At 61.6% G+C, this 25,498-nt stretch overlaps 1 protein-coding gene and 1 long non-coding RNA gene across 6 annotated transcripts; one reads left to right on the top strand and one right to left on the bottom strand.

Moving 5' to 3' along the window:
• Nucleotides 1–16: 16 nt before the first annotated feature.
• SAMD11 (sterile alpha motif domain containing 11) lies at nucleotides 17–20,998 on the bottom strand. Of its 5 annotated transcripts, none has more exons than XM_034670991.1 (14): nucleotides 20,122–20,998; nucleotides 18,884–18,975; nucleotides 14,806–14,987; nucleotides 13,371–13,421; nucleotides 9,209–9,333; nucleotides 6,058–6,147; nucleotides 5,750–5,884; nucleotides 3,720–3,882; nucleotides 2,492–2,607; nucleotides 2,178–2,256; nucleotides 1,580–2,094; nucleotides 1,226–1,350; nucleotides 746–856; nucleotides 17–632 (listed from the first exon to the last, which is right to left on the bottom strand). In XM_034670991.1, the coding sequence occupies exons 1-14, from the start codon at nucleotides 20,636–20,638 to the stop codon at nucleotides 387–389; spliced, it is 2,547 nt and encodes an 848-aa protein (XP_034526882.1). In that variant the 5' UTR covers nucleotides 20,639–20,998; the 3' UTR covers nucleotides 17–386. The 5 variants fall into 5 exon arrangements, with proteins under 5 accessions (XP_034526882.1, XP_034526886.1, XP_034526887.1 ...); XM_034670995.1 differs by having other exon boundaries at nucleotides 1,823–2,094; XM_034670996.1 differs by lacking the exon at nucleotides 20,122–20,998 and adding an exon at nucleotides 19,834–19,886.
• A 656-nt stretch (nucleotides 20,999–21,654) lies between these two features.
• On the top strand, nucleotides 21,655–23,446 carry LOC117804319. Its single transcript, XR_004628657.1, has 3 exons — nucleotides 21,655–21,766; nucleotides 21,866–22,070; nucleotides 22,309–23,446. It is a non-coding gene; the product is annotated as an uncharacterized LOC117804319 (long non-coding RNA).
• The last annotated feature ends 2,052 nt before the right edge of the window (nucleotides 23,447–25,498 follow it).

The raw sequence follows: 25,498 nt of genomic DNA, 5'->3' as shown, positions 1-25,498 counted from the left end.
GTGGTACTCTGCCCGACCTCTCCCCCGATGGCAGGATACTGAAAGCCTCGCAGAGATAAGTCCCAGTTCCAGAGCTAGCAGGCAAGGCTACGGCCAGTGTGGCATGACGTGCCTGCTCTGTCATTCTTTGGTTTGTCTGCAGGTACCCAGGATGCAGAGTCCCCATGCCTGGGCTCAGGTTTGGGTCCCCAGGCTGTCTGCACCTGGCTCGACTGCCACCCCCAGAAAGTTTTGGAAACTCTTCCTCTTAAGTCACATTTTTCTTTTAAAAATTCTTTGTGTGTTTGCATCCAAATCCGAAAGGAAAGTAAGCTGTGGGCTGGGTCTCTCGCATCAGAGCTGCTGGCACTGAAGGACGTCGGGGTCAAGGTGGCTAACCCCCCAGTTCAGCACAGAGGCTGGGGGGGCTCTGCAGGCCCTGGGAGCAGAGCCACAGTTCCATTCTCTTGCTTGGGCGAGGCTTGGCCAGCAGGGGGGTGCCCCCCCCCATAAGGGGAGGGGGCCGTTGCTGGGGACAGGGGCTGCTCCCCAGAGGTGAGCTCCCGCTCTGGGGCCCGCAGTGTTGGTGGCTGCAGGGGCAGAGCCACAGGGAAGCTGGCCATGTAGAACACTCGGCCTAGGCGCTTGGCCACCTGTGGGGAGATGGGCCTGGGTGGAGGACTGCTGGACTGCTGGCTCTCAGCCACAAAGAGCCTCAGTGCTGACCCACCATTTCTGGAGACTGCTGCCCCCAGCTGGCACTCACCTGGGCCCGGATCTTGAGAGCAGGCCCTAGCTTCAGCCCCATGGTGGTCAGGAGGTGCTCCTCGGTCAGCAGGGGCAAGGTCTCCCCGTCGATCCCCTGTTCTCTGAATACCTGGGGTGGGGGGATGTCAGGGCCTGAGTGCTGGGACCAGTGCCTACCCACCCTGTTGGGTCCCTCCAGCCCATAAAGGGCTGAGTGCCTGGGGCTGCCTCATGGCTTTCCAGAGCAGGGCCAAGAGAAGCTGTTGGTGTTTGCTGGAAAAACTTGTAAATGAAAGGAAGATCTCGGTGTTGGGCATATGCCTACGTTGGAGGCAGACGCACTGACGTGGCAAAGGCGGGGGGGGGGCATGCAACAGCATCCTTCCCCCTCCCCACACACTGTTTTTGAGGAGGGGAGATTTGGGGTGGGAAGAGGCACTGGGGAATGGAGAACTCCGAGCCATCTCAGGAAGGTGTGTGTCCACCCCCGCCCCCTCACCGGTGCATATTCTCCACAGCCAGACAGGCCCCCCACAAAGCTGCAGACATCGTCCACTGTCCACTTGCTGAGGTCCTCAGGGGCTGTGGCCTCCTCCCCATCCATGAAGAGTCCCCCCATGGTGCCTGGGTTGGGGGGGTGGTATTACTAGGACTATGGCCAGCTCTTTCCTATTCTCCCACCCGCATCTATTGACCTTTGCCCAGATTGCTCAGAGATGTTGGATTGATGATGACTGGAAGGGATTTTTCTTTTTCTCCCCATGGACTCCCTCCCTAAGACCCAGGGTGGTGGTGGGGACTGGGTTCCTTCCACCCCATGGAGGGATCTAAAGCATGGAGGGGGGATGCCCACCTGTGTGGAGGTAGGGGCTGACGGCGTAGGGTAAGCCCAGGGGCAGTGGAGGGGGCAGCATGGACCCTGAGAGAAGCCCCTTCCCCTCAGGGCTGGCCCCTCCAGTTGGGGCTTGGCCCAGGTTGGGGCCCTGGCCCCCAGCAGCCACCATCTCAGGGTCCTCTCCTTCTGAATCCTTGGGGGGCTCATCCTCAGAGCCATCTTGTGCCCAGAGCCCAGCCCCCGTGGTCTCCTTGGACTCACTGGAGTGGGCTGAGGCAGGGCTGGGGACCCCCTTCCGAGGGGCTCGGCGGACAGGCTCCCGGGGAGGGGTGGGTGGGCCGGGGCCTGGGGGTCCCTGGGGGGGCAGGGCCAGCAGCGGCGCGGAGCTGTGTCTCAGCACCAGCATGGCCCCGCGCCGCTGCAACTCCTCGGCGCCATCGGACGGGCGCAGGACGGCTTCGGGCGCCAGCAGCTGCGGCCGGTGAGCGCTCTCCAGCTCCTTCTGACGCAGCAGCTCTGCCGACATCTCCAGCCTGGACCAGGAAAAGCAGACAGCAGTGTGGCTCATGCAGCTCGGCAGGGCCCCCTGCTCCTCGCGGGGCGCCGTCGCACCTACCGGGCCAAGTTCTGCTTCCGCAGGAGCTCCTGCTGCCGGGCGAGCATCTCCGCCTGGGCAGGGGGCAGGAACCCGTAACCTGGTGGGAAGGGGACAGACCACGAGGCCAGGTGGCCGAGTGGTCTAGGGCCACCCAAGCCCCACCTGGTCTGTCCTTGGGTTCAATGGGGCGGGGGCGGGTGCTCCAGGCGCACTCCGGGACACGGGGTCGGTCACCGGCAAACCCGGACGCGCCCACACCGACGGCCTCGCGGCGCGCTCGCTCACCAGCCCCTGAGGACACAAAGAGCTCGCACACCCCGCCCACTCCTCACCTGGGGTTTGGCAAAGGGCCGAGGGCACCCCCAGAAAGGGGGGCCTGAGGTGGGGGCCCAGGGCGATGTGTGGGGCGTTCTGGGGCGACAGCAAGGGGGGCGGCTGCGACAGTTCCCTGTGGACGACAGAGCGGTAAGCAGTGCGCGCCGCAGGCCCGGCCTAGTCCCCGCGCGCCCCCTCCATTACGGTAGCTGCCCCGCGCGCCCCCGCCCCCTCTCCTCCGGCCGCCGCCTCTACTAATTGCCGGCCCCGCGGGCGGTCGATGCGCTGCTCTTTACGACTCGGGGTCGTGCGCCGCCCCCGCCCCCGGCTGGCGGCGCCAATTAATCTCGGCGGCGGCGCGGAGGCGCTGACCCGGCGGGCGGCGGCGACTGCAGCGGTAATTACCGCGCGGGGCGCGCCGGGCCCCCGCCTCCCTGCCTGCGGTGGACCCTGTGCGGCTGCGGGGGGGGGGCCGCAATTAGCTGCGATCCTGGAGGCGGGGGAGGCAGCTGCAAATAGCGCTCGGGGGAGGGGGGCGGGGCGCGCCGCGTCGTTGCGGGGGCGTACCGTGGCGCCCCGCAGGAGACCGCCGAGAGCTGCCCGACCCCTTACCGTCCCCTAGCTCGCTCACCCCTTGGCCTCTGCAGGTGGGCCAGCGGGGGAGGTGTGCCGTTGCTGGTGGTGTGTGTGTGTTCCTTGCCCCAGCTCTCGGACTTCAGGGTTTCCAGACCTCGCGCTGTTCCCTTCTTCTGCCTTCTGCCCCCCTCCACACCCCCCTCTCCACGGACTTCCCCAGTCTGCCTCCAGCCCCTCACCTACCTGTTGGGGGAGCAAAGCCCTCAGCTGTCTCTGGGGCACCTGGATTCAGCGAGTCCCACGGTTGCTCAACAGAAACGGCAGTCACCCTTAACACCCTGCCCAGAGGGGTGGTCACTCCCAGACATTCTACTCCAGGAGTGTTCTGGGCCTCTGACCAGCTCAGCGGGTGTCAGGACTTTTCTGCAGACCATGAACCTAGGGCCAGCACAATGCCTGGCACGCTCTGTACCAACCACCACGACAGCTTGTGGCTGTGATGGGGGAGAAGTGTGCACGACTGAAGGCAGGTGACAAGGTAGGGGGTGCAGGCTGTGGATGTGACCTGCAGAAACCAGGTACTCAGTCCCGACAGGCCCACCCCAGCTTCGTATCCAAGGAACAAGCAAGGAGAAGATGGGGGCCTTTCTGATGTGGGCACCCCAGTACCTCTCTGAGAAGGATGGGGTGCCAGCAGGCACGGTGCCCTCTCGGTGCTGAGCCAGGCCCTGCTTTCGACGCTGACCTGCCGTGGATGAGGGCAGGTGGACTTCCAGGCCACCGGGACTCCTCACAGCTGCTGCTGCCACCTCCTGGCGAACCCTCAGGAGATCTGGGGGGGGGGGGGGGGGNAGTGGTGACCCAGAGGCCAGGCTACCCCAGGTTTCTCACTACCCCAACCCTGGTGAGCGAAGGACACCAAGGGGACCAGAAGCCAATGAGAGCACATCCTTACAGTGACCTTGCCGGTTGGTCGCGGGGACAGAAAGATGAACAGAGACACTCAAATCATTACAGCGCAACTAGCTTTCTATGGTCTTGGGAATGGGGGCTGGGAGGCGCCCACCTGTATTGGGAGGGGGGCAGGTAAGTATTTGAAAGGGATATGGGGATTTCAGTAACCAAAATGCAGCGGGAGGGAGGGAACGGCTCCGAAGGCAGGCGATTCTGTGGTGCGTGAATGTCGGCACTGACAGGAGTTGAGACGCTGTGGACAGCAAGGCCGTGGGAGCCTTCAGGGACGGGGTTGTGTGAAGAGCCCACAGTGAGGGCGCAGGCCTGCTCCCGGAGGAGCGCTGACCGTGCCCAGGTGACCCCCTTCCACGTCACACGCAGTGCACGCTCAAGGCGCCTGGCGCTCTGCTGCCCATCCGGGTCCCTCCATCCTGCTCAGAGCCGGGCCTCCGAGTCCCCCCCGCAGCCCCCCATTTGTGCAGGCTCCGCCGCCGCCGCCTGTTTATAAATTAATTACCCGAAGAGCGGAGGTGGGTCCTGCCCGGGCCGGGTGCCAGCCCGCAGAGCCCAGCCGGCGCGGCCGCCTGCATCGATCCCAGCGGGGCCCCTCGCCCCCGCGCCCGCCCGGCGGCCTCGGTTATTTACAGTCGGCTCCGCGGCGGGGGCGGGGGCGCAGGGCCATGACTGACAGCCCGGCTCCCGGCGCTGCTCCCCGGTGGCCGGCGCCCCCTCCCCCGCGCAGGCCAGCCGAGCGGGCCCCAGGCAGGGCAGGGAAAGCAATTAAAAAGGAAGATTTTTAAATTATTAACATTTGGTGAATTATTCAGGCTCTCGGTGCCTGACTGCCCTGGGGGACAGTGCCTTGCGTAAGGAGAAGAAATCCTGCCCCCTTTCCCAGCACTCCTCACCCACCTCCAGCTAGAAAAGCCAAGCTAGGGGCAGCACCGTGGGCTGGGTCTGCCAGGCTGGTGGGTGGGCGAGGTGTGTCCGTGAGAGGCAGGAAGGACAGATGGACAGAGCACAGGGTGGGGAGCTGGGTGGGGCAGGGACGGTGCCTTCAGCTGGGGCTGCTTCTGAGCACCAGTGAGTAGGTCCTGGTGGCCACATCTGAACCGCTATGCACCCTGCCTTCTGGATGGATGTCCTAGCCTGACTGCTCCCTCCGCTGGGCCCCTCCCTCTAGAGACCCAGGCTGACCCCAGGAGAGGTGTCCGGCACAATCTCACACACCACCCCGAGGGCAGCTGGAGTAGGAAGGACTACAGCATACAGACCAGGGGACAACGAGAAGCTGCATGTACTGGAGAGGGGCAGGGGGGCCTGGCTCAGTCCCCACCTTCCACTCTCACTGGGGCTCATCCCAGAGTCAGTTTCCTCATCTGTGGAATGACAGCGCTCGCATGTCCCAAGTGAGGGGTGGCCCTGCTGCAGAGTCTGTGGGAGATGGTGGGGGTGGACTGTAGGGGCATGCAGGTGGGGGGGGGTCTCCCAGATCTACCCAAACAAGTGGCTGCCTGGGCAGAGGGAGGGGGAGAGTCACCCCTCGGTGCCCACCTACAAGGGGCTCATGGGGGCTGAGGGGCCTACAAATCCGCATCCAAACCCAGTCTTGGTGTCAGCGGCCGAAGACCCCAGGGGCTCTTTCCAGGGTGAGCAGAGGCCTCCAGGGACAGCAAGAGCCCTGGAGTCTACACACATGGGTAGACACTTGGTGAGGGACGGTGCCAAAGGGCAGGGGCACATACCGTGGCTGGGGAGGCCCAGGTGGTAGAGACGCTGGGGGTCCTCAAAGGTGCTGGCCTCGCTCAGAGCAGACACAAGCCGGCGGTAGTGGTCCTCAGGGGCCATGCTGGGCCCTCGTTCTGGCAGCAACAGAGTCTCTGTGTTGGGTGGAGCATAAGGTGAGGGGATTCTCCTTCAGATGCTGCCACAGGAGAGGCAGGACCTCCCCTCTCAGAACCTACTGCTGGGCTGATTCTGCCCTGCACAGCGTCTGAGTTGTCCCCCTCCCTTCTCTGTGACCTGTCCCTCCACCTCCAAGTTGAGCTCCCACCTTGGGGTGACTTGCTTCGTGCCTTCTTCTCCAGTGGGCAGTCACTGCTAATGTGGGGGGAACGGCCTAGCCTCTTGCCCAACAGGTCACCTGTGGGAGGTTAGAGTGAGCCCCATCATGCGTCTCCGGGCTTGGAGGGGATGGAGGCCGGGAGGGCCAGGGGCAGAGAGGGACCCAGCCCAGGCCTCAGTCCCAGCCAGACCCAGCTCTGCCCAGAACCATCATTGCTCAGGTGCCCTTGGGTCCCGGCCAGGTCAAAGCCTTTTCCAGCCCAGGGTCCCAGACCTTCAGCCAGAGGACACCTTGCCAGGGTCTGGATAGGTCAAGGGACAGTTCTGATCCTGGACTTTGGGGTATGTGTATATGTGATGGGAGATTTGTGGTAGCAGACTCAGGTGGTAACTCAGGACTCCACAGGTGCCCTGCTCCCCTACGCAGCCAGACTCGGGTCCTGTGCAAATTAACAGGCCCTCATGGTCACTCTGCTGCAGAGGAACTGAAGGCTTTGGTTTAGCCTGAAAGTCACCTTTCCTCCCCGGGGTGAGGACCCTAGCCTCTATCCACTCAGGGAAGTCGCTAGGCAGCAGGCCCCCAAGGACACCTTGAAGCCCCCAAGGTCAAGCACACCTGCCACATCCGTTCCTGGATACGTCCACCTAGGCCACACTTGTCACTGCCTTCAGAAGGCCTGAGCCAGCATCCTGGCCTTGCCTGTCACACACCTGCCCACATCCCCGCTGGGCTCTGAGCTCTCGAACAGTCTCACCGGCTGTACACAGCCTGGCCATAGTAGTGGGGCAGGGTAGCCCCACCCCTCCCGAAGGCCTCTCTGAGGTCCTACATCCCAGTCATACTCATCTCTCTCCCCAGATCAGCCCCTGCTCCTTCCTTCCTAAGCTCAAGGCCTGGGATGGGGGGTTTGAGGAACAGCTCAGCAGATGTCCTGGTCTCCCGGGCTCACCACAGGGCTGGCCTCCAGGCCAGAGCCCATGCTCTCGCCCCTCTCCAACCTGGGAGGCTGCCTGGGTGGGTGGATTGAGGGCTACCCCCTCTGTGAACCAGGCCTGCCATGACAGCTCAGCAAGGCAGGCTTCCCAGAGCCTAATTCCCAGAGCCTAATTCCTTTCTCTTATTCCCTTAATCTGTCATTTTTATCAGGCTGGGGAAGTGCGGCAGCAGCGAGAGGCCGATCAATCTCCACTTTACAGCTGACAGAATGGTGCTAATAACTTATTGATCTCAGCCACCTCGCTGCCACGTCGCAGCCCAGCCCCAGGCCTTGCCCCGAGAGGGACGAGGCCCTTACTGCTTGGCTTGAAGGGTCCCTACCTCAGGGCCCTGGCAGGACCAGCATGAGGGTGCCTTGAGGAAGCCAAAGCTGGCCCCCAACAGCTTTGGGGCATCAGGGCCCAGCTGGTAGGAGAGCCGCAACTGCCAGCTGTGCCAGGCCTGGAGGTGGATGTGGGCTGGGTCCACACCTGCTGCCACGCCCCATCCTGCACACACCCCTTTTGGGGTTAGCAAATAACCCAGCACTCTCACTTCCCTAAGCCCCATTCCCGTTTTCCACAGTGGAAACTCCCTCTCCCCTTCCTGCGGGTGGGGGCACGGGGTGGGGTGTAGGGTGTGAACTCCTCTCTGTCTGGGGGAGGGTGCTGCTGGTGGTAGAAGGAGGCCCACAGTGAGACCCGGTCCCATGGCTGCAGTAAGGTCTGCCATGGCGATCTGGGGGTTCACCAGTCCCTGATAAGGGCCATGTTCACTCATAGACATATACACAGTCGTAAGACGCCAGCATGGACCCGGGCTGAGCCCCTCACAGGCCTCCATGGACCTTCCTGTCCAGGGTCCATTCCTGGGAGAATAGGACTGACCTGTGGCTCCTGGGGAAGCAAGAGGAGGTGATAGCAGGCAAATGTCCCCACCCAAGGGCTGACAGGAACAAGTGGAAGCCAATGGAGGATGACAGCCCCAAGGAGAGAGCAAACTCACAGAAGCTGGACACAGTACACACACATGACACTTCATGCAGAGCACATGTGACCCCTGGCGTGCTTGCACGCCCGCCCTGCACCTCAGCATAAAGTGAGAGTGTGGACACAGGAGTGTGGCATGGTGACACCAGACCCAGAGTGTGAGCTGGATGCCTGGGCCATGCCAAGGCCCCAAGCACGCAGCCCTAGCAGGGCGCGAGGCGCACATGCCTGCTTCCACACATGCACGCTTGTGCCCACGTACCGCGAGGTCTCCACGTGTGCGGGCAGCAGGCGGACAGCCTGCTGGCTCAGAATATCTCAATCACTGTGGGGCTCCCGTGGCTCCGCCCGATCGATGGGGCAATTAGATTTTATCAGCTGCCTGCTAGCCGCCTCCAGCAGAGCTCCAGAAGCAGCCCCCTCACACCCACCCCACAAAGGCCTTTCCAGGCACAGGCACGCCTGGGGGCACCAGTGGGGACGACCGTCTCCTGCCCAGCTGTTCTAAGAGGGTTAGCTACTGCTGGAAACGTCCCTGCCCTGGGTCCATAGGGTTGCAGGGGACTCCCGCCAACTCCTTTGACCTCATCTCTTTCAGTCAAAGCTCAGCTATGCCTCATTCTCTGCAGGAAAGCCTCATGGCCAAGTCGCCTCTGCCCTGCTACTCTGGGGAGGGCCTGGGTCCCCCAGCTACCCCCTCCTCCTGAGCTCCTGCTGCCTCCAGGAGCCTGGGCTGCATGGGGTCGGTGGGCACTCTCTGCGAGTGAGCCATTCGGGATGTGCCTTTCTGAGCCCGTGTGAGGCCTGCACGTCCCTGCCTGTCCTCCCTGCTTCTGCTCCCATGGGCGGGGGGGAGGGGGGCAGTGGCCTTGACCACCCCAAGCCCACCCCAGAAGCAGCCAGGGTGGAGCCATTGCCTCTGCCTCCTGTCTGCCCGGCTGGCCGGCTGGCCGGGATTAACACAATTACCATCACACGGAGCCCCAGGGGACAGCCGGCCTTGCCACCTCCCGCCTCCGTTGGCCTCCCTGGACACCAGCCAAGGCTGCTGGGGGTGGCGGCATCCAGAGCTGCTGAGCAGAGACGCTGGGAGGGTGGCAGGGCAGGCTGTCCCCAGACTGAGCTGCAGTGGCCCTGGCAGCCGTGCTCCCCCCCCCCCCCGCCAAGCTCCTCACCTGCGGCTCCCAGGCCTATCTCCACGCCACCTCTCTGGAATTCACAGCGGCTCTGATGCTCGGGCATAACGAGGTGGCGGCTGCGGTGGACACTGGATATGAGGGTGGGCAGGTTGCTGTCCTGGCTGCAGCGAAGTGAGACATTGAAGGTGAGACCCCACAAGGCCGTGTGCCCAGCCCTGGGCACAGCACGTGCCTGAGTCAGCTCGAGGGCGGGCATGTGTAGTGCCAGAGGACAGTGTGTAAGTGTGCAATGCCTCCCGCACCCCTCTGTGTGTGGTCTGTGACGGCACCCAGGTGGGCATCCCCAGAGCAGGCCCCAAGGGAAACATCTAGTGTGTGTGACCCATCCAGGTCTCACCCCGTACCACTAGCACCTGTCGGGTGTCTGCCTGGCATGGGCCTTACACTCAGGCCCCACCGCAGCTCCCGGGGAGGGTGTGTGCAGAGCACAGGAGCCCAGCTCCTGTCTTGCCACGCTCGCCCCATAGTGACCTGAACAGTCACCCGACAAGGGGGTGTCTGCTCACGAGGAACAGTGACCGGAGAGGACACACACTGTCACACGCGCATCTGGCGCTTAGACCCGTGCCGCTTAGACCCGTGCCAGCGGCTTCATTAAGAAAGTCTGTCTTTCAGCGAGAGCTTGCAAACACCCACAGACCCTCAGTTTCTTCAAATAAGGAAACCAAGGTTCAGACCGAAGTCCTGCAGCCAGTGAGAGGTGTGCACACACAGGGACACGTGTACATTCGCACAAACACCTGCAAGAGCCCTACACACGCACACAGACACGCAGACACACGACATGAATGGGGAGGCTGGGCCCCCGGGGGCGCTCACGACACTCTGCTCTCCCCAAGGCTCCCAGCTAAGAACCCCAGCCACCAGGCACGCGTGGGCCTGGAATAAACACGTATTTAACTCTTTGGTTCCTTCATTTCTCTTTCTGCTAAAGCAGGTCAACCCTACACCGCGGAGTCCCAGAGAAAGGTTGGAGTGAGAAAATGTCAGCGTGACTGTGTGTGTGAACGGCCCCCGACCCCATCTGCTCCCGTGTTCTTAGCATACAGAAGGGTCACCTGCCACCTCACAGACACAGCCCGGAGGAGCATGAAGTCAAGACAGAAGAGAGGAGGGGCAGGGAGGGCCCTGGGCACCCCATCCCCTCCAGTACCCACCTGTAATATAGTAGCCTCCCAGCTGGGCCACTGCAAGGGGGCCTCCACGGAGTGAACTGGGAACCGACCCTAACACTCATTAAATAGCCCCCAGCCCCCCTGGCCTGGGCGGCTGGAGCAGACTAATCCAGGCTGGCCCCTAAGCAGATCAGTTTCAGCCCCAAAGACTCCAGGGCTGGGCTCTAGAGCCTTCTGGGAGACCCAGATGCGGGTTCTCTCCCTACCCCCACCCCCTCTCCCAGGAGGAGAGTAGGCGCCCCCCCCCATGCAAAGAGGAGGGCAGGTGGGTGGGAATAAGTCCTTTATGGGATTAATTGGCAGCAGTTCTCATCCCTCTATCATCCCCATCAGTGCGAGTCTGCTGAGGAGAGAAGCGCTGTCCTCAGCACTGGGAAGGGGTGGGGGTGGCTGCAGGCTGCCTCTGAGTTCTCCCCTGAGGGGATCCAATTCTCGTGTCCCCAGGATTCCTACAGGAAGTGGATCAACTCCCCGGAGACTGAGAGGGTGAGGAAAGGCCCCTCAATCTGTTCCCATGAATCCTTAGTCCAGCGCCTGCACAAGGACCTGGGATTGTTACCTCCCCACGTCCCACCATCACTCAGGCCATCAGCGGTCTCACCCACCAGTCAGTCATTCAGGCACTCCGGTGGTGCTGTGGCACCGTGGGGAGGAGCCAGGCCTGGTGGGAATCAGGACACCACCGCCCACCTCATCCCTGCTCTCCGCCTTGGGGGTTCACCCCACAGGCCCCAAGACAGCCTGGCCCGGCTCTGGAAAACATGTTCTGGTCACTCACGGAACAAATTATGCCAGGTTTTATATAAAGAACTACAAAGAAACACCAGGCTGAAGACACAAGAACTCTGCATTTGGCATCCCAGGTGTGAGGTTCCCGCAGCTCTGAAAACACTGTCTGCACCCTGACGTGCACGAGCGACCAAGCCCACGAGGGCACCGTGGGGTAGGGCTGTGTCCCAGGAGGAGAGGGGGAGAGCCTGAGTGACAGAAGGGGCTGCACGGAGGACGGTGTGTGCCAGGAGGCTAAGGGAGAAGGGTCTGGCCCCTCCGACCCCAGCTCCCCCCGAGGGGCACCCTGGGCTCCCCCAGGCTCCCTCAGCCGACCGTCACACTGTCCAGTGTTTGCCCACATCCTGGCCACTCAGGGGCCTCAGGAGGGCAGGAGCCACATCTCCCGCCAGCTGTCTGGGATGCATGGGCAGTGAAGCAGGAGCTCCAAGCAGGCAAGTGGGCCAATGGATGGAACTCATGGACAGAGGGACGGACGGACAGATGAAGACCAACGGATGGAGGGAGAGGGACAAATAGTGAGAGATGATGGAAGATGAACAGATTGGCACTACTGAATGGATGGGTGCAGAGACAGAAAGGATGGGAAGAGCAGAGAGACAAACGGACAGAGCCTAAAGAACAGACAGGAGACCAGAGATGAAGGACAGATGGACAGGGCCGAAAGGAGCCAGGAAGAGACAAGCCAGGCTGTCTGCCTGCTGCAGCCCTCCGTGCCCAGACGCCGAGGTGCCACATCGGGGGGCGGGGGCACTGATAGGCTGTAAGTCCTCGCGGCCATACTACGATGCCCCCAAACTGCAGCCTCCCCTCTGGTAAAACTCAGAAATCACCTCAGCCACCCCGAGGCCTGTGCAGGACTGAAGGCGCCCCCATGCACTTGGACTTGGCCCCCTATCAGGGGCACCCTCTGTCTGGACACCTGGGACCTTCTCTCACTTTACAGGGTGGGGGGTAAGGAGGGGGCGACAGAGGTAGGAGGAGTCATTCCAGGAGTGGAGGAGCCTCCCTTGGGTTTGCCATAAGCTTCGCTGACAAATTCGTCCTGTAGCTTCCCAAGCAAAAGGCTCATAAAATGTCATCAATGTTCATAACGGTTCATAAAAATGATCAGTTGAGCAGGCAACTTCAAAATGAGGTGGAAATAAGTTTAAAGATGTTTTCATTGTAGTTCGGCTCTAGGACCCAGATATTCTCAGAGATGTAAATAATAATACATATGGCACAGAGCCAGGCTGGGAGTGGGGAGGACAAGCTCCCACCTTGGGGGGCTGGCCCCTCAGCTTTGGCTGGGAAAGGTGGGCCTGTGCTGGGTACCCAATGCCTCCCTGGCCGGGCCCTTCCTGTGCCCTCCCTGGAAGCCCTGTGGTAAGACTTGACGCCACTGACCAGAAACCACAGCCTGGGCTCCATCCACAGACTGACCATCCTTTGCTCATCTGGAATCTAGAACTTGGGTCTCCCCAATGCCCCCCCACCTTCTCATCAGGTCCCCTCATTTTTGTCTCCTTGCTATGTCTTGGGTTCACAGCCCCCCTGTCCTCCATCATGCTTCCACAGCCTGAACCACTGCAGACTGGAGCAAACCTCCAATCTCCTGGGCAGGGATTCAGAAGGTTCCCATCAAAACACGCGCTCTGTCACCCCTCTGCTCAAGAACTTCCGGTGACGCCTCACTGCCTGGGGCACCCTGTCCTACAGGCTCGGCATCCAGAGTCCTTTAGAATTCAGGTGGGCCAGACTTGCCAGCCCCCCCACACCCCCACATCCCCCTCCCTTGTTCTTCCATATCTTTGCAGACGTCCTCTTTCTGTAGTGAACGCCTCTGCACCCTATGAGGCCCCATGCACACATCGCCATTCTCATCTCCTGGTGGGTCTTTGGGAGGGTGGGAGGGAGAGGTCACGGCCTCGTCTTTGGGCAGATCGACTCAAATGGCCAGTCCCATGTGGGAGGAGGCGCGTACTCTGGCTCTAGGGTTGGGCTGCCCAGAAGCTGCACCATCGGTGCTGTCAGGGCCTGGGCACAAACGGACAGACCACAGAATAAGGAGCGGAGGAAGGGAGGGAGGCTGGAGAGATCCAGAAGCAGACCCAGGGGAAATGGAGTAACAAGGCTCCATCCGGCCCGCGCACGGCGTGTGGGGACAACCCTGGCCCAGGCCTGGACCTTACCTGCAGGACGTCTCTCGGAAGGAGATGTTCACGTCCCAGTGGGTGTGGACTCTGCAAGGAGAGAAACAGAGGGTCAAAGTGGCCTCCAGGGTCTGGTACCTGAACAGCAGGGCATGTGTATGGCATAGCCCTCATCTGCCCCAGAGCGCTGGCCCCAAGGGAACTGGGCTGGCTCAGATTTTCCTCCAGTGCTTTCTGGTTCCAGCTCAACCAGCCAGTGGCTGCCACCAGGATAGACCTGTGGGGCAGGAGCCCACTCCTGGTCTCACCAGGCAGAAGAATTGGGAAGGACAGAATGGAGGCTGCCGTATTTCTCCTTGTTGCAGTGAACCCAGAAGAGCGGCCACGTGGTGTTGGGGTGGGGGCTGCAGCCTCTTCTGCCCAAGAGCGTGCAACTGAACCAAACCCCTTGTTGCTCGAGCTGCGCCAGCCAGGCTGGAACAGGTCAGGGAGCAAACGCCATGACCGCTACTGGCACCCATGGTCCAGGGTCAGTCCAGCGTCAGCCCAGGTGGGTGCAGCTTCCTGGGTCCCAGCTGCTACCAGTCTGCCTCCTGAAAGCGACCACCACACACTGCAGCTAGGAGGGATGCCAGAGGTCAAGTGAGGAAACAGCGCTGCCCTGTGCCTGTCCCCTCACCCACAGCAGTGTTCCCAGGAAGACCCTCAGGCTGAGGGCTGGCAGTTGGAAGCCTGTGTGGGTGTGTCACCTTAGCAAGCGTGGGTATGAGGGCTGGGAAGTGGGGGTGTTGGGGGTTTGGGAGGGTTATTTTGGGGTAGGAGAAACTGGAACATGTTGAAAGACTAGGTGGGAAGAGAAAAGGCCTAGAAACTCTGGGGGTGAGTAACGTGCTGGATGGGCAGACAAATGAATGGACAGACGACAGACAGATGGAGGGATGAAGAGGTGAGTGGAGACAGGGAGGTGTCTCTGCCAAGAGAGGAGACGGTGGGAAGTCAGGAAGAGTGGCCCCAAGCCTGGAAGGGACACTGGGGAGCCAGGAGACCTGCTGCCTGCCAAGGAGAATGAGCACTGGTGTTTTAGGGGCTGCTGCCAGGGAGGGAGCTGCTCCCGGGGGGTCTGCTCAGCTCCTTTCTTTCTGCCTGGCTGTGGTGGTGCCAGGCCCTCCCTTCCCGGGTCTCCCTGACTGTCCTCTTCCTAGAGCCTCCTTCCTTCCCCACATGGACCCACGCCAATCCTCTCCCTCCAAATGGGGGCGGGGTAGGTTCTCACTATGGTCTTGTGACATCAGGAGTTCAGGCTGTTCCAGCTTCGGCAGATACCAAGACATGACAAGCGAAGCTTGGGCCCTGTCCCCAGGGCAAAGGGCCCTCACAGTGGCCTGGCCCAGCCCTCAGCTGCCTGGAGACACCAGTCTTGATGTGCTGACCAGAGCCCGTGCACCCTCCCCACCCTGGTCCCCAGTAAAAGTACCTTCTCTTCATGATACGGACATGTGGGGTGTCCTCCTGTTTCAAGCCCGGCCGCAGCCCACAGGCTGGGCCACTCCCATCGCTGTCGCCATCACTGGGCGAGAAGCTGGGGGTCAGCTCCTTCTTTAGGACCCGTGCAGTGGGAAGGGCAACTGTCCTCTTGTCTGCCAGCCGCCCCCGGTTCTGGGCAGGGAGGGAAGAGAGGAACGTTAGGCTGGGCCAGGACCCTCAGGCTCCTGGGAGTCTTGCACTCCAGGCCCAACCCTCAGGCAGGGTGCCGGTGACAGGAGCCCTCAGAGCAGCTGCCAACATCAAACAGGCACCATCACTGGCCCTGCTACAGGGCTTCCAGCCTGCAGGACAGGCCCAATGGTCCACATGAGTCCCAGTGGCCGGAGGTGAAGACAAGAGCAGAGAGATGGGGCCTTGGTCTGCCACCCTGGAAGGGGTTGGAGTGAAGGGCTGTAGGCCCTGGCCAGGCTGCTTGCCACACTGCCTTGTCCAGACTCCGCACTCCAGCCTAACTCCCTCCCCAGGCTATCAGCCTGAGCGTGGGGATGCCCACCTGGAGGCAGACCCCAGCTTTCCTGGCTCCAGGGAGCCCCAAGGGGCCATGTGGGCACAACAGAGCTCATGTGCATTCTGCCACGTGTTCAACGTGCAGTTACCTCTGTGTGCTTGTGTCTGTCGGACAATTCCACACAGCTCCTGTGTGAACCCCAATCAATGCCAGGTCCTTTTGCTAGTCTGCTAGTGCCACGCACAGTCCAGTTCAGGGGTGGTTCGAAGCCTGAGTCTGGGGCCTGATCCTGCTGACCCCTTGTAAACTGCAGGCCTGGGGTGCACAGGTCACTTGGTGGGGAGCCCTTACCAGCCTAGACCCTTTGTCCCATGGGCCCAGAGTGAGCCTACCCTCTGGGTCAGAAACAGAGATTCTGTTTCTTCCACAATACCTACTTCCCCGCTCCCTACACCCATGTTGTGAGCTCATGTGTGCGTTGTGTGCTGGGAGGCATGTCCTGTGCACAGACACAGAGGGCACTCCACACTGAGCTTGTCCGTGCGCACAGACACACACCAGTCACTATACGCCATGGCTCCCTCCAGTGTCTTTAGGTCTTGCTGCCCCAGTGGAAGAAGAAAAGTGATTGATTCTTTTCTGGTGGGCAGGGCCTTTTTCTTATTTAACAAGTGGTTGCTGTTTCAGGGAGGTGGCAGGGACCTTAGGGTTCTCTAATTCTCTCTCATCTTTTCAGTCACCTGGGGACCCTCGGACACCCTCTTTCCTGTTGCCAGGACAATGCCTCCACACCCTCGAGCTTGAGGAGGAAAGTGTGAAGGAGGTCTTGTCTCACCCTGGACCGGTGTCATCCTGGAAGTAAAGGACAGCTATGCAGCCACCACGGTCCTGCCTCCAGAACAAGGGTCCTTCCCTTCAGACCCAGATTTGGGCAGTGGTCCCAATAGGGCTGGGGGGTCTAGTCTTCTCCCCTCGCTGGGTCTGGGGGCCACAATTACCCCCTTCCCCAGTTCCCCCCGCCAGACTCTACGAGCCACAGTCCCCCCACACTTGCCCGTTTGAATCCACTTGGGACACCCTCCGTGTTCCTCCCTGCGACACACTCAGTAAGATACACTGGACAGCACTGGGGCCGGGTGAGGCGGGGTGAGGCAATGGAGTCTGAGGGTAGACCTGAAACATGAAATGGCCTGCTTTGTGGACCCTTCTGAGACACTGGCCTTGGCCCTGTGCTCTAACGGCAACAGCACGGAGTGGGTGAGGCTGCAGGTGTGGCGGCCTGGTCCCCGTGCCTCTCTGTGCCAGCTAGTGGGCTCCAAGGGGAGTGTTTTCAACAACCCCTGGCCTGTCTGAAGTGTGCACTGCTGGGAAGTCCCACTCAGCTCTGCCCTTCTCTAGCCTGTGGCCCAAGCACCAGGACCTCCTCTCCTGCCTTTCTGCTTTAATTAAACTATTCTCTCAAGAAGAAAAGGAAATGCACTTCCCTCTGCTTCTCATCTGTAGGACGACGAGGAGGAGAGGAAAAGAAGAGCAGTAAGACTGCCACTTGGGTCGAGGCCAGACAAGGTATGCTGGCCTGGGGTGGCTCTTGCAGGTGCTTCTGTGGGAGGGGAGCTGAGGAAGAGGGACCAGAATGGGCAGCCCTGACCCCGACCAAGGACAGGGAGCATACTTTCCTCCCACGCACGCCCAAGACCTCAGCCACTCACCCCTGCTCAGCAGCACACAGATTTGAAAGCTCTGTGACGAGCTCTGCTGCTAGTCAGGCTCTGGCTCCTCAGAATGCAAGGACGGGTACGGGAAGGCCAGCTTGCCTGGCTGCGTGGTCCCTGCACCACACGCCTGCCCACACTGGGCTCCTGGGCATCTGTGACTGTGAGGTGTGTACGTACCTTTGGGCCTGGCTGTGGGGGATGGAGAAAGACCATCTCTATGTGACAAAAGTGGGGGCTGGAAAGACAAGGGGGTCTATGGAGCTCCTTCCTAAGGAAGGGGTACAGGGACGGGCCTGGGAGGGACTAGGTTCAGGAGAGGCAGGCCCAGGTCTGAGGCATCGCTCATGTAGGGCAGGGACTTGGGACCCCCAGACAGGTGGCAGTCCAAGGCTGTGACCTCATCCCTGCTTGACCTCTTCACCCCTACCGAATCCAAGCAATGTCCTGGGGAAATTGGTACTGGGCTCAGACCACCTGTACCCTCACACTCCTGTGAGAGACCTCTGGAATGATGGGTCGAGAGAGGCTGGGCCCCTCCAACCTGAACAGAAAACCCAGGCTAGCCTTGAGGGTGCCCAAAAGACTCTTCTCCAGTACTAGCTGCTTGAAAGGGTGCGTTAAGTAGAGAGGGAGCTCAGCTTCTTGCTCCAGGCAGGTACTGTGGGAGCGGGTGGGAGGAGGGCTGGCTATGCACACATACTCTGACAACGAGCCCATGGCAGACAGGTGTGTGGGGTGGGTGCACAGGTGAGGCATGGCTGTATCCCCCTTCCCCTGTCCAACTTGTGTGTCTGATCTGGTGTCTGTCTTCACAGGTGTGTCTGTGGCTTCCCAGCCTCCCCAGGTTACCCACCTCCAGGGTCCACGAGGAAACCAAAACATCCCTTCTTCCTTCCTACTTCCAGTCCAAAGTAAAGAAGCTGAAGGTGGGTGTCTGGGGTCCTCTCTCACCCCCTCCTGTGTGAGGGTGCTAGCAGCACAATCCCAACCACCCCCAGGAGCCAGGGCCCTAATCGGCTCTCCCCTAGCAGCTCAAAATCGGTTTCTCTCAAGATGCAATTTCTTCTTCAGATCAGTCCTCCAACTACTGCTGCCTGGAGGACATACGGTGTGGAGGGCAGTGCTTCGGGGAAAGGCGCAGCACCCCAATCTCTGCTGCTCCCCTAGGCCAAAGAGGGGATCAAGGTATGACTACACTGGGTTGGGGGGGGTCCCATGTCAGCCTCCAACTCCAGTTCTTGACACCACAGGCCCACACTGCTCAGATTCTGCCCGCAACTGGGTTGTATCCTCAGACTCTCCTGGACATCCAGGGCCTTGCCCAGCAGGGTTCTAGCTCCTGACATCCCAGAGACACATGTTACTCACATCCAAGCTGTGACCACCCCAGAATGCACATCCAGGCCAGCCAACACTGCCACATCCCAGAAAAAGTGTTACCTTAGGACCAGCCCCTCTCCCAAGCCGGGCCAGCTGACACAGTCACAGCCCCCCTCCCCGCCCCAGACCTGTGACAGGGAAGGGTCCCCAGGCTGCAGTGGGATGGCACAGTCCAGGGAGGAGACCTTTACAGCCTAGGCTGTCCTCAGGACCTCAGGCGAAGCAGCTCCAAGGCTCCCAAGGAGAGGCTCCAAGACAGGCAATGATCAGGCCCTGCATCCAAAGAGGAGAGGGCTCCCCCAGGATTCCCACCCAAAGCAAAATCTGCCCTATTTGCCCTTGGGGGGCTCACTCCTGCACACCGGCAGGGTTGAGGTTAGGGCTCTGGATCCTAGAGAACAGACACAAGCTCCACGGGGGAGAAGGAAGACCCCCAAAGCCCCAATTTTTCTCCCACATCTCACCACTGGGGAGGATATTCGACAGCCCGGACAGTCGCAGATCGGAGGGTGCACCTGCAGGATCCCCTTGGACATAAGCGTCTTCAGACTTTTTCCTGTGAGGAGAGCCGAGGCAGGACCGGTGAGAGAGCAGGGCTGGGGCACAGGTAGAGCCGGCGCACTCGGGCCCGTTTTCAGGGCGCAGTAAGCTGCAAGGCCGGTTCCCCCTCCTGGCACGTGTAATAACATCCACCTTCCGAACCCGCTACCTGGCCCTGCCGCCCACCCCACCCTCACGGACGCCGTGGGGATCTGCAGAGCACAGAAACTCAAGATCCGGGCAAGCGCCCTCCCCTCACCAAGGGCGGCCTCCTCCCCGCCCCCTGTGTCCCTCCTCCCGCGCTCTACCCTCTCCAAGAGGGTCCGGGGGAACTGGGAACTGGGCCCAGGAAGGTCGAGGCTGCGCGCAGGTGAGCGGCGCCTTGGGGACCGGGGCTGTGCCTGAGCCCGCAGCGGGAAGAGGGCGGCCACAGCAGAGCCGCGCACCCCAAAGCCCAGCGCGACGGGGTCCCTAACTTTCTAACGACCCCCTACCCCTACCCCCGTCTCTAGCGCTCACTGCGCTTCCCCCGCTTGCCTGCTCGGGCGCCGGCACAACGCTCCCTCTGAGCCAGACTCCTGAATGCTCCCAGCAGGCTGCTCCCAGCCCCGCCTCCGTTCCAGCTCCGCGCGCGCCCCCGCCCCGACGCGTGCCCCCGCGGCCCCCACCTGCCTGCGACACCCCTACACCTTCCTCTTCCCTCCAGCAGCTCGCACCCGCACCCCGGCCGCCTGTGTGCCCCTCTACTCCCGCTAGAACCTGATGGCTCCCCGACCCCGGAGGGAAGTTGTGTCCCGCCCAGCCGGCCTCCGGCAGTCTCCCTAGATCCCGTAAACTTCCCCTGGGCCACAAAGCCCAGGAATCCCGCAAAGACCTTCCGAGTGGGAGGAGGGGCCGGCTCGTGTGCGGCTGGGAGCCCAGAGCACAGCGGCTCAAGCTGGGGTGACCGTGGAGGTCGAGGGCGCTCTGCTCGGGTCCACCAAGGCGACCGTGTTGGGGGCGGGGAGGGGGGGGTGTCCCTGCGGCAAGCCCAGAGTCGCAGCGCCCTCTCTGGGCGGAGATGGAGTCTCCCAGGTGGCAGAATGAGGGGGTCCGGACCCAGGGGTCCGAGGGGAGCCGAGGGGAGGGACCGTAGCGGCCTGCGCCCCCACCGCGGCCGCACCTTTGTGGCGGATGCTGCGCTTCCAGTCCTTGGCCGTCTCTCGGCCGCTGACGAACTGGAACTCGTTGGGTGTGAGCCACTCCCCGCGGTGGCGGATGGACGGACCCTTGCTGCCCTGGCAGAGTTTGCGCACGTAGAGCAGCGCGCGGTTAGCGCCGCACTCCACCTCGATGCACGGCTCGCCGTTGTCCAGCAGCGGCTGGAAATCCGGTGCTGCGGCCGCAGGGGCCGAAAAGCGCTCGAGGGCCAGAGGGTCCCGGGGCAGGTGGAGGTGCGGCGAGGCCTCGTGCAGGCTCAGGTAGGCGCGCGGGGAGCGGAGTGGTGGAGCCAACAGAGCCTCGTAGCCGGCGGTCGCGGCGGGCAGCGAGGCGGCCGGGGGAAGGGCGGCCGCAGCTGGCAGTGGTGTCAGGTAGCCTGGGAGCGGCGGCAGTGGTAGTGCGGCCAGGGTCGGATGGAAGGTGGCCAGAGCCAGGGCCAGGTCTTCGCGGCCTGGGAGCTCCTTCTTGACCGCCGGCATGGCGGGCCAGTGGCCCTGTAGCCTGGCTCTCCGCCGCCGGCGCAACTTGTTCGGGCCTGGCCTGGAGTTGGGTCTCGAGGGCTGGGGGCCCAGGAGTCTCCCGGCCGCGCGCCCGCCCTACCCGCTACTGCGCCCTGGCACCTGCAACCGCGCCGCCCGCCGGGCCACCTCGGACCGCTTCTCGGCCGGCTGGCGGGGCCTTGACTACCCGAGACATAGTGCTGCGGGAGCTACTATCGATCCCCTATCGACCTGCCGAGCGCCGCAGCTCCGGACCCCAGGGCTCTACAGGGCGCCGGGCCACCTGCGCCCGCGCCCCCTGGGGCGGCCCCGCGCCCTGCTCGCTGGTCCGCCAGCAGGGCCCAGCAGGGNCAGGGACTTGGGAGACTCCCGCCGCCGCCGCCTCCGCCGCCGCCGCCGCCACAACTTGGCCCATTTAAACGGCCCCGGCGCGGCGGGCGGGCGGGCGCGGGCTCCAGCAGGGGGTGCGTGACGGCCGACTGGGCTCACACGGCTGGCGGCGGGGGCGGCGGGACAGGGCTGCACCCCTGCCCTATTTCCTAGTGGGCGAGTGTGTGGGAAGGGGCGTATGCTAGCGAGAAGCTGCGCGCATGGACCGCGCCATTGTTGAGGGAGTCACTGGGCGCAGCTGGAGTCCCGGACTACACGTGGGGAGGGGGCGGGCCCAGGACCCGGAGTGGGCTCCTTACCGAGGAGGGATGTGTGATTAGGAGCGGCCCGTTTGCCTGGCGGTTCTGGGTAGGAGTGTTTTCACAGCGGCGGTGGGTGGTGGGCGCCAGTGTCGGGCGTGGGTGGTCTCGTCTGCGTCTGCAGGGTGTGAGGCCGTGGGTTTGTGGTTGTGGCCTGGGCCAATGTGTTGGGGAGGTTTCCTGTTCTGTGAATGACAACGACAGCCCTTCTGTCGATTATTGCCGCCTTTCTCCGCACTTTACATGCCTTAGTTCACTTGATCACCTCGATATGAGTTTCTTCATTGTTCTCATTTTATAGATGAGGAAGGTGAGACCCAGAGAGGTTAAGTAACTCTCCTGACGCCGACAGCTGTTTTAAATCCAGGCTCTCTGACACCAGGACAAACACCATCTGAGCCGTGCTGTGGGCAGGAAGGTGGGCTAGACCTGCTCTGGGTGAGGGATGGAGGATGTGCGGAGGAAGAGGGGCCGATGAATGTGAGATTGCACACTTGAGTACATTTCTGTTCCCTAGTATGAGCCAGTCTGGGGAAGAGGAACCCTCTACATCCATGTCCACTTTGGTGCTTTGAGGAAGCAGGTCAGCCTTGGCCCAGCCCTGGAATGAGGATGGCTTGTCCCTGGTGTTCAGACCCCATCTCCCTGCATGCCAGCATGTCAGCCTTGCAGCAGAAGCATTAGGAGGAGAAACAGAGACCTGCTAATAGTGGATGGGACAGGTTTGTCTTTCTCTGATGTGTTATTCTGAACAGGCTAGAAAGTAGTCTCAGATCCTGTCCCAGCGCCTAGACCCCCACCCCCACCCCTCTGAGATGTATTTGGCAGGGCATTCGTGTGGGCGTCTCTCTGGCCAGGGTCTGGGGGCTGAGCGGGACCGCAGGTGTGCTTGCATGCGCACCTTGCGCAAGGGAGGGATGGAAGTGAGGGAACACAGCACCATCACCCATCTCCTCCCAGGCACCAGCGCAAGCTGGGTGTGAGCCTGACCACTGGCTACTGCTCTGCTCTCCCCTGCTGATGCACACTGCCAAAACCGTCCACAGCTGAGGCGCCAGCCAGCCCCAAGACTGACTTGGGGAGCAAGGTCTGGGCTGAGACCAGAAACGCATCTGGGAACCTAGGCACCCAAACCTCTGCATCCCCCTTCTGCTGTCCTCTTTGTACACCTGCTTTTGGACATCTGCACAGCTGGGATTTCAGGGGCCAGGTGTGAGTGTGGGTGTGAAGGTGAGTGATCCTGTTTAGTTTGCCACCCTCAGCCCAATCGCCCTATGTGCGAACTGGACAGCTGCACATGCCTGACCCTAGGTGCACACTCACCATCGGTGGCTCGTGTCTTGCTCTCAGGTGTGCTGCCCCCGTGTCTAATGGATGCAGGAGGCTGTTCCTGCCCAAGAGCCAAGGCCCGCGGAGGAGCCATCATGCTAATCTGTGGTCGTGGCACAGTGTGGAAGGTTATCAGGGCTCAGCGGGAGGCCAACTCTCTGGCAACAGCCCTGACACTGCTTTCAAAAGACGGTCCCCTCCACTCAGTTCTTCCCATGTTTGCCTGCACCTGTTCACCGACCCTTAGGCCTCCTCACCCCTGACCTTTAAACTGAGGTTCGGGGAGGAAAGGCTAGTGAAGCTCATCTCTAGATCTGAGAAGGTACCATGTAGCCTGTGGAGGGGGCCTCCCTTCCCTTCTGCAGGACCACCCCGACGCACCCCTGGCCTCTTTCATCCTGAATAGGCCGACAGTGGTGAAGGAGGGGCAAGAGGGCCACAACTCTGGCCTTCGGAAGTTGGGTCCAGCTGGCAAGGTACAGGCGCTAAACTAACCTAGGTCACCCAGCCTAACCTCCATATTGCTATCTAGCTCCACCTCTCTCTGGAGGACCAAGGCGGCTTCCTGAAAAGACCAGGACTGGGTTCAAAGCTCCCTGCAGGACCCCTTCTCCTCCAAGGGCTACGCCCTGACTCTCAGGAGACCCCCTTCCAGGGCTTAGGCTAATCAGTTCACCCTACCCCCACCCCTACCTGCTTCTCCCTCTTCATGGGAAATAGGCCTCTCTGTCCATGGGATCAGAGCCACTTTCCCACAGGGATCAGTCATCCTTACCCCTAGACATTATACCCCTTCCACAAGGATCTGCTCACTTTCTCCCTCCTGTCCACGTGTCTTGGTTTGGCGCCTGGTAGCCTGTGCGCTCCTCTGCGCTTCTGACTGGAGCCAGAGGTCAGAAGGACAGAATTTTGGCTCTAGAATCTCCCCCCCGCCTGGAGTTCAGGTTTGGCACAACTTGGGGTACACAGGTGGGATCGGTGGCCAAAGCCCCTCCTCCGGCCCTCAGAGGCCCCGCCCCTGCCTCCCTCACGGCCGTGGCGGCGCCATCGCTGCTCGAGGTCCCCCCGCTGGGGGCCCTCTGCCGCTGGGCCGGGCCGGAGCCGCCGCCGCCGCCGCTGCCGCCGCCGCCAGGGAGGAGGAGGGGGTCATAAATAACCCGCGGGGCGGCGCGGCCTGGGCGGTGCAGACGGTGACCCGAGACGTCCCCGGGGAGCGCGGGGGCGGCCCGCAGACCCTGCTGCCCCCAGCCCAGGCTCGGCCAGCCTTGACCGCCTCTCCTGGAGCTATCCGACCCCGTCCACAACTGGCGCTTCTGCCAGAAGCCTCCCTCCCATCTTGGAGTGCCTGCCTATCTCCAGACTGTGCCCCGTAGAGCCCCTTTTCATCCATTCCTTTACCAATCAATCACTTATTGAGCACCAGATGTGGAACCCCAGGAAGAGGGATCCAGAGGTGAGGCTGGGAGACGCAGAAGGAACGCAGTATGGGCCAGCTCCCTCAGCCTTAGCCTTCCTGAGCTCATCAGGGTGGGAGAGCGGGCCCAGACACGCCAGACACAGGAAGGCATGCAGGGACAGATCACACAGGGGTGGGCACAGCGGACACACCCATGTGCTCACACCCGTGTGCTCAGGCAAGCACCCAAAGCCAGCAACAGACGTGTCCATTCTCAGAGCTGCACACACAGGACAGGGGCGTGCAGAGATGCCGACAGCTTGGCCACAAACGTGCAGACAGTGTATGTGTTCACTTACACCACAGCCAAGATGAAAGACACCACCAGCACCCGTGCAAACACATCCATAGACACACAGGCCTGCGGCATGAGCCCCAGATAGCTGTCATATCCAAGACAGCGTGGCTGGGGCAAGGGTCTGGTTTAGGAAGGGTTAACCTGGGAGGTCAGAGGTCAGTGGTGAATCAGCTGGGGCTCCCTTAGACTCCCTGCAAGAGTGGCTGGAGCTTCCAGGAATGTGTCTGTTTCCAGCTGCAGGTCAGACACAGGAGGGCCTGCCTCGATAGGACGATAGGACAGGACGATAGGGCGTGCCTTAACCTTTGGCCAGCTATGAGCTGGCTGCAGGCCATGCCATCTCGGTCTCCGGAGTAGAGACGTTTCTGACGCCAGTCTGTTCACTGACCTTAATATATGCTATTTAAAGGAGAAAAGAGATAGGACCTAGGGTCACCCTTACGTTCCCCCGTGGGTGTGCAGACTTGGGGCACCCACAGGGCACATGCTGCCAGAGACTGGTAACATGATATTCCCCTGCTGTGTTACACAGAAGCTCACACACACACACGCTTTCTCAGACACACACGCAATGACACAAAGGAGCTCAGCACACAGGGTGCACTGGGTGCAGAGGAGGTTGTTGATCTGGCCGCATGGGTGGGAGTCTGGCTACCACCGGCTCTGCATGCCTGGCCCCTCTTGAGGAGGAATGAAAACACCCATTCATGGGCATCACTGAGGACCGAGAGCAGCACCTGCCTCAGAGCAGCCTGCTGGGTGCTGTGGCCCCTTTTGGGCTTGGGTTATGCTGGGGTAGGCTGCCACAGGTGGTAAGGAAAGCAAACTCTGCAGTGGCCCGAGATTTGGATCCTCCTGGCCAGCCACTGAATTACCCAGTCTTCTCTGCCCTTTTGGACCTTAGTTTCTCCATCTGAAAATGAGATGGGGGCTCAAAATCTGTGGGTTCCCTTTGGCCCAGAGGAGAGCAGTCATGGTGAGATGTGGCTACAGGTGTCCTGGTCAGCACGGTGAGGCAGGCCTGGCACACCCTAGATGCTTTCTCCATAAATGGCCCAGAGTGCAGG

The sequence above is a fragment of the Ailuropoda melanoleuca genome, chromosome 11 (genome assembly GCF_002007445.2).
Source record: "Ailuropoda melanoleuca isolate Jingjing chromosome 11, ASM200744v2, whole genome shotgun sequence".
Lineage (NCBI taxonomy): Eukaryota > Metazoa > Chordata > Mammalia > Carnivora > Ursidae > Ailuropoda > Ailuropoda melanoleuca.
Note: the sequence above shows the minus strand (reverse complement) of the source record. Positions and strands in the feature narration are given on the sequence as shown.

Bases quoted from the DNA above. Each gene is read 5' to 3' on its own strand.
- SAMD11 (XM_034670991.1), bottom strand. From the start codon at position 20,638: ATGCCGGCGGTCAAGAAGGAGCTCCCAGGCCGCGAAGACCTGGCCCTG. The intron at 9,334-13,370 runs GTAAGGTCCAGG...ACTTCGCTGCAG, and splicing joins TTCCGAGAGACGTCCTGCAG to CCAGGACAGCAACCTGCCCA. The intron at 1,351-1,579 runs GTGGGCATCCCC...CCCCCAACCCAG, and splicing joins CAGCCCCTACCTCCACACAG to GCACCATGGGGGGACTCTTC.